Source organism: Diadema antillarum, unplaced genomic scaffold (assembly GCF_040938485.1).
Source record: "Diadema antillarum isolate AM-2024a unplaced genomic scaffold, OU_Dant_1.0 seq00001137_RagTag, whole genome shotgun sequence".
NCBI classification, from domain to species: Eukaryota; Metazoa; Echinodermata; class Echinoidea; order Diadematoida; family Diadematidae; genus Diadema; species Diadema antillarum.
Window position 1 is genome coordinate 740,103 of NW_027271949.1, and position 13,942 is coordinate 754,044.

At 37.7% G+C, this 13,942-nt stretch overlaps 1 protein-coding gene across 1 annotated transcript in view; it reads right to left on the bottom strand.

Moving 5' to 3' along the window:
• Positions 1–588: 588 nt before the first annotated feature.
• Positions 589–13,942, bottom strand: part of LOC139744111 (uncharacterized) — a 226,970-nt gene continuing 213,616 nt past the window's right edge. The window contains exons 31-32 of the mRNA XM_071654568.1: positions 4,406–4,460; positions 589–1,241 (exon numbers count right to left, since the gene is read on the bottom strand). Of these exons, the coding sequence (XP_071510669.1) occupies positions 889–1,241; positions 4,406–4,460 (408 nt within the window). The 3' untranslated portion in view covers positions 589–888. The remainder of the gene's footprint in view (positions 1,242–4,405; positions 4,461–13,942) is intronic.

Sequence of the window (13,942 nt, forward strand, 5' to 3'; positions counted from 1 at the left end):
TTCATTCAATAGATGTAGAAATAGTTTACTCCCTAGGTCACAAACCATGATGGCTGCCAATATATTTGTCCTGTTATGCAAGTCCCTGCCTTAATGTTGTCCCATGTACCCGTTTTCTCAAATACTATGAAGAAAGTACAGATGTAATTTGTTGTACAAGGTTAAAGCAGCAAAATGTGGTCACTATATCATCAAACACTGTAATTGACATGCACATAAAATATGTCTTACAAATTTGCACCATCAAGTCGACATGTGAACCAGGCTTTATCTCATTCATAGAGAAACTAGGAGAATTTTATTCTGTGGAGTAGTAACCATAAACTATAACTCAATGTGCAGCTTGCCCAACACATATGATATAAGCCATCTTCATTTCTTGCTGATGGAGGCATGATTGCTATGATAATGGGTATTCAAAAATGTTGAAAATATCAGTTACAATAAAAGATATACAAGTGTAATGCAAACTTTCCCGTTTGTGAAAAGTCCATGTCAAATGAGAGCAATATATATAACGCTTCACATTATTTAACACACATGCTTCAATTCATGCAAAAAAAAATTGTAACAGCTAATCTACCCTACTTCTCATTTTAACTCTACATCAAACAAATCCCCAAATTCCTGTTACATCTGAGGATAATACATATAACCTCCATCTCATCCTGCATAGATTTCAAAGCTGTCACATGAGACACATGAGGTATGTCCACAGAATATCCAGTACCAAATGCATCTGGCACCAATTCAATCAAGCTTAACACTCATGTGAATGTGCATCGGCTTCAGACATAATCTTGACACAAAGTTAAAGTTGACAGGTTGTAGTCATTTGAATCAGTAACTTCTGTTTCACTCACTAACATGCTTCAGTGCATCACCAGTTTACAATGCTGTCACCTCATTGTCTTCATTCATGAAGTCATCCTGCATGACATTGAACTCACTGTTTCCATCAGTAATAATATCACATTCAGAATATTCTTGCAAGTCAGAGGAGCTACTTGGTGAAGGCAGCAGGTCTAGTTCATTTGAGCAGTTGTCATTGGTGACTTCACTGTTAAGATCTTGTGTCTCAGCTGCCATGTCATATACCAAGGGGTCATCTGGAATTTCATTGGAAACGTGGTGGCTGATGTTCGAGGGAGTAAAGGTTTTGCTGGAATTCCGGCAGAGTTTGAGCACTTCCAATATCCTCTTTTGAAGTTCTTCCTGTAACATAGTAATGGAGCCTTGAGCTGCAAATTGATAAAGAGAAACATATAGTTTGAGAGGTGCAAAACCCGGTAAGTGAAAGAAAGTGGTGGAAACATGAGTCATTATTTCCATGTGTTGAAAGAATATCAAGATATATACTACAATGTATTTTGAACTGCAGAGAATACAGTTATCATCTTGCCAGTAAGCTTCTTCAACTTTGCAAGAGCTATGTTCAAGAAGACTAGTATTGACTCTTCAAGATAGTCTGTTATGACACTCTGTACCACAATTTAGACATTGAATAGGCATACGACATGCACCTAAACTTGTCAACAATCAATTTTAGTCCACAATATGGAAATGTGTAATTAAATAAAAAACATTTGGGCGGGTGAGCTAGAAGTCTTTGAATAGCTGCTAATGTTATATGCAGAGAATTCTGTGTAGCGGCAAGGACTGCGGCACAATTCTTCTTTTTTTGATCAAATCCAATCCAGATCATTCAATGATCCATTCTTGCTCTCAGATGGATGTTGCACTCTGTTCCATGGGTATTTGTTAAACAAGTGTTCATCACACATTACCATATGTGACTCTGCACCTCAAAACAAACAAAAAGTCGCCAGACATGAATTTTACTTTAGACCATATTCTGAAAGAGCTGATTTTAAGCTTTAAAATGATGTATAACTCAAATCAAACGGACCCTCCTAGCCTATCTAAATATTGGAAAGAAAGCACAAACTCAGGAAAGTGTGAACTGAGAAAAGAGGCTCTGAAGTACAGTGTCTATTCAAGCGCTTAATCTTTACCAAACCGTGCTGGCTGTGCGATGAATGGGACAAAAAACAGGAAGTAAACCACCAGAGTAACAACAATGAAGGGATTATCAAATTAAACTGAAATTAAACATGCCTCACTAACACATTCTGTCCATAATTAATGCCAACTTTCAAAGCAGTAGCACTATCCTTTCAAAAGTTATTACAGTTGAAAGTGAAGAGTGTGGACAAGGTTTTTCAGAAATGAAAAAGGGATTCTAAAGACACACCTAATCACACTATTCTACCAAAAATGTTCGAGATAAACTGCTAAAAACACACTTTCCTGCCCGTTGTATGATACCAAATTTTAGCATAATGTAAAAGAAGACCCGCTCTTTCAGAAAATATGAAAAAGTCAAATTAGGCTAGGTTGACCCATTTCACTTATTTTCAGTCCTCACGCAAAATCAGTGTGTGCGACTTTATGTTCGTTTTGAGGTGCACGGTCACATATGTGCATCACACCACAAACAAACATTATGTGAAATTTTATAGTGGTGTTGAAGTATCGTAAGAAGAGATTCTCAGCTGAAAATGACATATAAGACCCCCTTTACAGTGCGGGGCTGGGCCGTGGCTTGGCCGTGGCCAAGCCCGCCTTCATTTCAGTGTAAACACGCAAAAGGCCAAACACGGGGCCAAAATTGGCCGCACATTTGGCTACGCTCTGGAGGTGGCCTCGGCCGCGTCCGAGCTCGGCCTTTTCTCAGTGTAAACAGTAAATTGGGCCGAATGCGCGGCCAATTTTAGTCTGGCTTCCAGACCCTCTGCCCGTACTATTTCGCTATTCAGAATATTAACCCCCTCAACGTCAAAAACTAGTATAGTTTAAGGTGGTTTTGTCCTGCAAAGAATTTTTCCTTCGGCAAAGGCCTTTGCCCGAACGGCGACTTCGTCACCATGGAATCCAGTTGGCAAAGGGTCTGAAAACCAGACTATACCAAATTGCGTTTGTTTACAAGCAGAGCGCCACTACAACAAAATATTGAAAGGTTTGAATGAAAAGCCCGGGCCCAGCCCCACACTGTAAACAGACAGAATTGCGGGGCTCGGCCCCGCAATTGAGGCCGGGCTCGGCCGCGACTCGGTCGAGCCCCGCACTGTAAACGGGGTCTAATTCATTTAAGTGGATATTTCCAACACACTGCCATACCAGATCTTAATGCCTGAATCCAGAAATGTCATTTATAAGAGAGAAGAAAGAGTTTTTAAAGTAAATGGTCTACTGTAAAAGTGGTTTATTCTGGTTATTCTGACACTGGTATACTATAATTTGGCACACTGTATCCATGCTACTGCAGACCATTTTAAAAAGTTGTGTAGGGTTTTTCATGCATACTTCATATGGGTAGAAAGTTGAGAAAAATAATGAAACCACACAATCATTAACAAAATTTGTAAATGACAACACTTATGCTCAAGTTAACAATCTAACGCTCAAGACACTTTAATAGAAGGACCCCCCTTTCAATAAAATACAGAAACTTACAAAAAAAAAAACCCAAACAAACAAACACATTATTAAAATACCTGCTGGAAAGCCAGCCTACACCACTTTATATAGAGCAGCATCAAGATGGCTTAAGGTGTAAATGGAAAATTTAGCTAGATGTGTCAGTAATGCTATGCTTACACCATGTTTCCGGCAGCCATGGTAGCCCCGTTTGCTTGAAACGTAATGTGCCGCGGGCAGGAGCGATATTCTCCTTTTCTTTCCGAAGTAATCTAGTCCTATTCATTCCCGTCCTCACTCAAGTGAAAATTTTAGCTATCAGATACTGTAAAAGTGGAAATTTTTGTGGTGTTGAAATTTTTGCGCAATTCGCCCAACAAGAAACTAGTGTAAAAATAAAAGCATGCAAACATTTTTGCTTGCCATGAGTTCCATTAGTTGATGTCTTAATTCCACAGAATTAAAAACAGGCGAAACTCAACTTACCCAGCTGAGTGCAAAAAATTAGTAGTGCGAAAATATCCACTTTTACAGTACTGTTTTTCACGGAGTTTGGACTGGCTAGACTGCACATACTTCTAGTCAGGTTCCACTATGGACCACTGCTAAGTTTTGCTACAGCCTGTTACAAGCTGTCACATTGTGCTGCGTTCACCCCATGTTATAACGGCCTTGGTCTCTAATCAGCACCATGACTGCCATTGCAAATATGTTGACAGTTTAAAAATCTGACACAGCATCCACGGCAATTACGACATTTGAATGTTTGTTCATCACATCCCCCCGCGTTGTCACACGTCCATCCCATTTTCTTCACGGTGGCCTGGAACGGGACTGGCATGGCTATGGGAACATGGCGTAAATATAGCATAAGGAGAAAATATGATTCACATTTGCTAATGAAACAGCAATGAAAACATCTTACCATCCCACAGGTTGACAGTTTCCATGACAATTTGCATCATTTCAGATCTATTTGGCTGTGATAAAAATGGAAAACATTTCTCATTGACATTACCGACAATCTGGCAGTTAGAGAAATAATACAGAACTAGAAATGTCGCTATGGCGACTGGTATGTCTCTGCCATAATGCATGATTCTCCTGATAGGTCTATAGTTCATGTGTTCAATGTGTGATTACATTTTCACAAAATTGGCAAAATATTAATATGGCATGTTTGTCACAAAAGTGCTGAATGTTCACCTTCCTTGATCTAGGTTTAATTGGATGAATGGGAGAGCATGTACTAGTATTTGGGAATTTTAGGACACTTACTTGACTTTGACCCTGTCATAAGTTTAAATGCATTTAGTATTTGTCAAGGTACGAAGAAAAAGTGCAATTTCTATATTGAATAGTAAATTGTTATCATTTTCATCTGGCCTTTGACCCTTGACCTTTGACCCTAAAATTCATATGATAATTACTGTCAGGCAGAACATGTATAAATATGTACCAGGTAGTAAGTTTCAAGATAACTTGAGCCACTTCCAGGATATGGAGGAAAAAGTAAAGTTCAGCACTTTTACTTGATCTTTGACCTTTGACCTTTTGGCAAAAAAAAAAAAAAAAACTTCCCAGAGAATTTCTATTGGGTTATACATGCATACAACAAAGTTAATAATAATCCTGTAGGCATTGCATAAATATGAGGGAAATTGAAGTGTTGCCCTTGACCTTTGACCCCATGAACCCAAAATTCCCTAGAAAATCACTGCCAGTCAGTGCATGCATATATACTATGTTCCATGAAGAAACCTTGAACCATTTCCAAGATATGGATAAAAAAGTGAAATTTGAACATTTTTACTTTACATTTTGACCTTTGACCTCATGACCCCAAACTTTCACCAGAGAGTCTTAATTGAGTAATACATGTATACACTAAGTTTCAAGAAAATATCTTCAGGCACTGCATTGATATGGGGGAAATAGTGAAATGTTGAGCTTTTGACCTTGACCTTCGACCTTGAACATGTTCACCAAAGAGTTGATAAGCACAACTTAACCCCCTAATACACATACATGCCAAGTTTCATTAGGATACCTCAAAGTTTTTTTTTTAAGATATGCTGTCCACAAAATTCATTACGGACGGACGGAAGGACGGACAACCCGAACACATAATGCCTCTGGCACCACTTCGTGGCGGAGGCATAAAAACACCTGGACACAACAACTCTTGAACAGGACGTATGCAATGGATGACTTACTATAGGGACTGAAATAAAGGATGCTTTTCTGAACAGGATTCAACAGGTCAAACTGACACTGACAACAAACAACATTTAACATATCTAGGAATTGATGAACATGTAACATAGCATAATCATGGAACAGCACCTCTCCCTTGAAAGGCACCATGCCAGCTGACACAATGACATTCCAATGATCACCAACTAGAAATATCTGTTACCACATAATGATGGTGTATCCCCTGAGTTGTTTCACTATAGGATGTTGATACAATGCACATCAAAGAAAACACTAGAAACATCACTATGTGACTTGCATGCCTTTGCCATATAACATGGTTCTGCCAATAGGTCTAGAGTATGTCTTGGCAATGTGAGATGACAGTTTCACATGATCAGGGCTTGACAGCAGTAGCCCAGGGCCACTAAAAATTCTGAATATCAACTATTCAAGTAGCCTTGCACATTTTTTGAGGGCTTTTAACCAAAAAAGTAGGAAAAAGTGGGATTTCAAGCAAAAAAAAAAAGGAAATGTAGGAACAGCAGTAAAAAAGTAGGAAAGAGTAGGATCACTTGAAAGCCTGCACACACCTTTGAAATCATATCTTGAACATCATCAGTCATTTTCTAGGAACACAATTCTAGAACACTTCATACACAAGATCTGGAAGAATGTCATGTCCCCCATTAAGATATCCCAATGAGAATCAAATGTGAAGTTCTTTTATTTTGTTTTAACTGCTATGTAGATGAGCTACACAATGAAACAAGACATAAGAAAAATTCATTAACTAACACCTTTCACAGACAATAAATGATCATTATGTATCTACAGTTAGTTTAAATCCTCTGGAAAATATTCATATTGCTTCCTGTCAAAATCTCATTGCTTTCAAGCTATCAGAAGAAAAGAGTTGCCAAAAGATTGGCATTGTGTATACTGTTGCAAAAATGCCATATGTAAGATCTAAAATAAAAACTTTACTTTCAGAGTAGTATTTGTTTAAATATTGTGTACAAGTTGTGAATATTATCAGAGTTTGCAGTTCAGTGTAGTGTTGTATTATCATTCATACATTAACAACTTTCACAATCACATAGGTGATCATTTGCTAACATGTCTTTCGATTTCCTGTGTCATTAACCCATTGAGGACGGGTCCCGAGTATACTTGGGCAGGTGTCTATGGGAAATGTGTGTTGTAGCAAAATCAGTCCATCATAATGGGTTAAGAGTGAATTGCTATTGAATATGCCGGGAATCTTCACAGTCAGAGAAATGTATGTTTTGGTATATCCAAATTTTAAGCAACAAAATTCAAGCAAAGATATTTTCTGATTATCATCATATTTCTATATTCATAGCTTGTACAAATGACAAGGTAATGATTATTTTGTGATTTGTGCTTAAAATCTGAAGATTATGTTGCGACCAGGTTGCAACATCTCTACAACGCACGTCTCCTGGAGACAAGTCGAATCTCCGGGAGTTGTAGGAGAATCAAACATTTTTTGCTCTTGTGGAGACCTTTTCCGGCTTCCAACTCGTCTCAGAGATGTCTCCGCGACGTCTCCATCACTAGTCTTGTGGCCATGTCGTGGGAACTGTTTGTCTGCAACGTCTTTGAGACGTCCCCAAACTCATGGAGACCCTTGATAACCTAATGGTGATGATATGGAGAAGTCACTGAGAGAAGACGTCTCTGATAAATCCCTGTGACTGCAAAAGTTGTGCCGACATCCCCAGAACTTCCAAGCAAATAAGTTGTCCTTTTGTTTGGAGATGTCTTGGATGTTGCCCTGGAATTGCCTAAGTTGTGAGAGCACAAACCATTTCTTTTCCTTTGAGATGCTGAAATCAAAATGTCTCCTCCCATCAGATAGGCCCTTTATTCCCCCCCCCCCCCCCCCCCCCCAGCTTTAACTTTGCAGCAATATCAAACTACTGATCATGGCTCGTCTGACACCTACTCTACATGTGCATCTGTGTCTTTCATTCATTTATTTTTTTTCTATTTCCATTTTTTCTACCTCCCTATGCATGCCTTGAAACAGATGTAGTACAGAAGAATGCATTTTGGGACTGAAGTATTGAGAAGAGGGGCTGACAGTAATTGCCATGTATCAGTGCCATCTTTACTCCAACTCCATTCCCTGGAGTCAGGAATTACATCATGACCCATGGTGTCATGATTCCAGTAGAAACTCGCTTGTAGCAGCACTCATCTTTGAAGTGTTGATACAGAGCTGCTTGAGTAGATAGGGTGTTTTCTGATGATTTGCTCAACGTTATCAAAAAATGATGCCTACCCTCCTCAAAAATAAAATAAGCAAATAAAGATGTTGTCAACATCCATACAACGGAGGGTTCTATATATTCCACTGTTGTGTTATGACCTTAAAAGGGGCTTTCATTTCAGATTGCTTGCTTTTAGGAATACTAAAGTTGGGATGTTGTGTATCGACTGTACCCAGCGAGTATATGCCTGTGCTGTGCTTCGTACACACTGTGCCTACGCCTTACACTGCCCCCGCATTCACATAAGTCCCCGCATTGCGGGGACAGCCACAAGAGATCTTATCTTTTTTACGACTGACTGTCCGGACTGCTATTTCATCTGTCCCCGAGCTGTGGGGGCAATTGGGGCTTGGGGCGAGCTCTGTCACTTGAAACCAGGCATGGCGCATGCGCACATTTGATGACCACAGCTGGACGCTATCAATTGCGCCCCAAGGTCACTCTCCCCTCCAAATCTTGTCCCCGTACCCAACTAGCTTCGTGGGGACAAGGGGACAAGTCCCAGTGAGTGTTCACATTATGGTTTTGGAGGAGAAAGTCCCGCAGCGTGGGACTTTCCCCACATTGCGGGGACTAATGTGAACGCGGGGTGCAGCGTATAGGCACAGTGTGTATGAAGCGATAGCATACTTGTAGCGATACACCTATTACATGTGTGCACTACTTGTCCACGTATGCATAGAAAATATGCTATCAGTACTACAGAGACACTAGACTTTACGTACCCTACGCTATGACTGCGCAGTAGTGCCCAAATGTAGACAAGATAGTTATTGTACACTATAACACAATTTACGCACGTCATGTGGTATCAATCTGGCCAATCACAAACTTGCTATTAATAACACCATCTATATATATGTATATACATGGGACAGAATTTTGAACGATGTACAATTGAGCCAAAACAGCACCAAATTAGAAAAATTACTCAAAATTACTCAAAATCATTTATCTTACCTGAAAGAGTATAAATCAAGCTTTAATATGAGCCCAATTATACCAGGATCTTCCCAGAGGAACAAGTTTTTATTCACCGCTGAAGTTAAGCATGTTCAGAGCATCGAACATCTGTGAGGAATGCTACTGCATAATATACATATGAATACCATTTAACATAGCTTGCATCGATCTGATTCAGTTCCAAATGGTAATGTCAATATCTTAAGGGATATGTGTATGTGTTGGCAGAATATTGAGCTTGTACTCTTAACCTGTCCATAATGGGTAGATGACTGAAGATTTAACCAAATTTGTTGTTTCTGTTGAAATATAACTCTTTCGTTAAACACTTTCTCCAATTTACGCGCATTTAACAGAAACTCAATATTTCGACCTCTTATTTCACTATCCCACACTTTAGTCCTTACTCCCAAATAACAAGATGCTTTTTTGTATCTGATCTAGGCAGTCTCTAAAACAAAACAAACATAGCAGAGTTTTCATCACGGAGGTTCGCATATAGCTCACGGACATTCGGAACAAACAAGATATTGAACAATGCAGTTCTGTGGAGTTGGAAACACATTCTATTGGCAACAAATAGAAATTTTATGTTGAGAACAAACTCCTCTGCAAAATCCTAAATAATTATTACCAATTCTCAATTGTAAAAGCTTGTTACTCTTTTCATGCTGAGAAATCAAAGAAAACACTTTTTCCATCTATTGCATAGATAGACGTACGAATGTACATGTAAGCTCAGTGACTTACAGTCCATCTGATAAAATATTACGCCTTGTCATTAGTATGTTCCATCAAGCAAATCTGTTACAGTAACTTGGCAATTATAATGACTACCATTTCTAAATTTACACTTCAGGTTAAAAGAATCAAATGAAATGTCATGTCTTGGCAGTTGTAAGCAGGCCATCGGTAAACTCTGGAAATTAAAAAAAATTTCCACACACGTTATTTTCATTATACCATCACACAAATAAATTGACAATGTTTTGACATGTTGTATTACAGTTCTAGATGTCTTAACTGAAGATCGGTTATTAACCCAAGTCTGTATGAAAAAAAGACATAAAACAAGATCGCATTGAGAGTTGACTGATTTAAAAAATTTAACGCTCCCATGTAATTGCGATACAGTGCACATCCTTGACATCGAATATCATTATCAAAATTTCGTAATCAAGAAGATTCAGGTAATAAATCTTTTATCTAAAGTCAACAGTGCAAATTTTCTTAAGACGACCACAGTCAGAGCTGAAAATGACAAAGAATTGACAAAGAAGAAGAAAAGAAGTGTGCTCTGTTATTGAAATACGAAGTTTAGCTGCGGAGGGCAAACGCTTCATGTTTCAGTGTGTTTAAGCAGCAATCCCTTTGCGTTTGCTCCTTACACACTGTCACCGAGGAGAATTTGTGTTATTATATTAGTCAGAAATGATATAAGGTTTGTTACTCCGAAGTTTCATCATAACAAAACACACTAAGTCTGTATAACTTAGATTGCTGTTTGTGACTTCGATATTATACAATATGGTTCCTTATAAAAAAAAACATTTTGTAGCGCGTTACTTTGAAAGCTCATTATTCATATGGTTTGTCATTCCGAAAATTATTTAAGTTTCGTAATCATGAAGCTTAAATTGTTATTCGGAAATGATAGGCATCTCCGCAGGTTAATCGAAAGTTTCTTATTGGAACTTGAAAAAGAAGTTTGTTAATCCAAATGTGGAGAAATAAATAAACAACCACAGCTTCCAGATTTAAAAACCTCAAATCGTTTTCATCTAAACAAATATCGGGCCCATTCCACTTTTAGAAGAACGGACCTTCTTGATTTATTCCAGATAAACAAACTTTCGGAATAAGAACCTTTTGAACAAGGAACCTCCTGAATTTATTAGGAACCCTCTTCTTTTTCATTCTCGGAATAACGCACTTTGGAATAATGAATCCAGGGAATAACGGACATTCCGAGTAACAAATCTTTGGAATAGCGAATGTATCGAATTGCGACCTTAAACCTATTACTAAATCATCACTTATTAAACATGAGTTTTCAAAGTAAGCACAAAAGCACCAAAAACTTGACGATCTCTCAAATGTAATAATTAAAAAAAAAAAAAGATGTATGAGATAGAATTGCAAAGTAACATTGCTTTTCATTGATGAGTACAAAAAAACACCATGTAATGATAAAAGCAAGGTTTGCATCTTTTCATCATACAATAATTGTGCACTGCATTATTTTTTGTTCTCTTATGACAGAATGTTGATGAATAAAAAAACAAACAAACAAAAAACAGCCCCTTCAGAGGAATTTGGCATAACAAGAATGCACTGGCAGTTCTTTTCTATACGTGTTGGAGGTTGATCCTTCTCCGTTTCTTGTAATTTTCACTCAACTGCTTCCACGTTCTTTTAAACTTTTACGTTTCTTCTTGCTACATGCGGACGCCCATTACGGGCTTCTTCCGTCATTTCATCCTTTTCCTTTCAATGTATACCAAATGTGACTGCGCAGCACTTTTTGTATTTATTTATTTTTTTCTTTTTGCAGCATGTTCAGGCTACATAGGGAATGAGAGAAAAATCATTGTGAAAGTGAAAAAAAGAGTGTAAAAAAGCATAGATTATATGGTAATTACAGCAAATGTCCATGATGGAGACCAAAAATGGATGTGTTCTGTTTGACATGGCAGCTACCTTACGCAAAAGATATACATGGGGAGCATCTGTCACTAAAAAGTGGCACTGTTCCTCTATCTCCTACTATGTAATCCATGGACTTCTTCTACCAACGAACATCTGTGAGCAAAATTGTATAATTATATAATTGTAGTTATCGGATATTTCTTTTCTTGGACCAAATGTCCGTGAGCGAAACTTTCAGAACCTATAACAGTGCAGATTGTCTCCAAAACCTCATCAGAAAGAAATTTAAATGCACAGAAATGACAGATTATGCAAACTTCCAGTTTCCTAAGACTTGGTGTTCAGTATTTAGCTGTATTTATATAATTTGAGGGAATACAAGTGTAAAATCCGATTGTAGATTGCTTGCTGTTCCAAAAATGAAGAAATCATGGGGGGATCGGTCATTTGCACATGCTGGACCTTACCTGTGGAATCAGTTGCCTCAAGCTATCCGTCACATTTCGAATGTTGACTCCTTTAAAGTTGCCCTCAAGACTCATTTGTTCATGACCATTTTCCAGTAGAATTGTATATTATGATGTATATTTTTTCATTATCATTATTGTGTCATTCATTTTCATGTGCATGTTTGTGTAAGGATTTTTGTATTTCATAACTTACTCTTCTACTGCGCCTTGAGCACGTTAACTATGTGGAACTGGCGCATTATAAGTACCCTGTATTATTATTATTATAAAATAGCAAATAAATTTTGAGCTGTTTGTTCATCATGATCACATACCGTCTTAGAAATTCTGAAACTGCTGCTCTAAGCTCATTGTTTCCTTTGTAAAACTTTACTTTTCGCTATTTGAGCTGAAAGCTTGAAAAAATAAAGAACTCTTTTGAGACAAAATATCCCTATCGGTCGGATTGTTTACATCACAGATGTTTGCAAAAATTGTCACAGACATTTTTTCTACAAACGGGGTTCTGTTCCAGGACGGATAACTAATCGATAGAGAGTACGTAGCCTTCCAAACTCTTTCAAACTTGTGAAAAGGTATTTTCAATGCAAAATTATTAGAAATTTGACACCTTTTGAACATATATATTCCTCAGAGAGCAAGAGGTGGGTTTTCAGAGAAAATATTCACTAATTGCTTGGTTTTCGGTGAATCGTATGGTCCAAAAATGGCAGATAAGCCCCAGTTCACTCCAAACATGGCATACAGCTCCTCAGCTAGAGAGCCAAAAATAAGATTCACCTGTGCCATCAAAGCAAGATGGTGCCCCATTCAATAATTCTTTAATCATCATGGATGTTCTTTTTTTCCTCGGAGGTTTGTCCAAAAATGTAATTTCGGTTCACATTTGACAGGGGGTGGACAGAAACTCAAAACATACATATTACCATGTGGCTACATCTTAGTTGATTACGACTGAGAACAATATCGCCAACAACGTTTAATGGGCTGCGATCTTTATCAGGAAATAGAGGACAAACCTCCATGAAGTAAACTGAGTATAATCTTGCATAAAAGTAACAGCAGAAAGTACAGCCAGCAGACCTACAAGTTTTGCAGGATATGTACATTAGGTGGAACACCAAATTTTTGTATACATTACAGTCGGGACAACAAAGTAGAACTTGCCGCAGCGATAGAGATAAAAGCATCACGGACATTCGTCTGTTTAGGACTTTGATATTTCACTTGTTCTCTGTAATTCTATACGTCTTCATAGGTTTCTTATAATTTTGTGGTACATACCCAAGATATGTCAGATCCAGAACACGGTCAGATAATAGTCAGATAATCACGTACCTTAAAAAAGTAACATCATTGGTTTGAAAAAAAAAATTATGAAAAAAACGTTTTTACCATATTTTTACAATTTATGTCCTCGTCAAATGCAAAATATCAGTCAAAAGTATACCAACCCATACATTTCCTGAAAGGAAATTTACCAGGCTTTGAGATGACAAGAACGAAACTGGTTTCTTAGATCATCTTGGTGTGCACTAAGGTGGTGTGTACTAAGGGAAAGAGTGCCATAAGGTGTGAAAATTGGCAATTGTACATCATTCAAAATTTTCATATATTTATATAACATATATATATATATATATATATATATATATATATATAGTCCAAATAGTAGTAATCAAACTCAGTGAAAGACATTTTAATGAATTTTTGCCCATAGGGCTTTGGCAAATCAATAGCAGATTTTATATTGAAAATGACATAAATCAAAATAAAAGATACATCGTCAATGGTAGCGCCCCATAATAATTTGCGCACATACACGGTATACAAGTAGCACAAAAAATAGGACGTCACAAAGAATACTAAGAAGGCAGGGAAAAT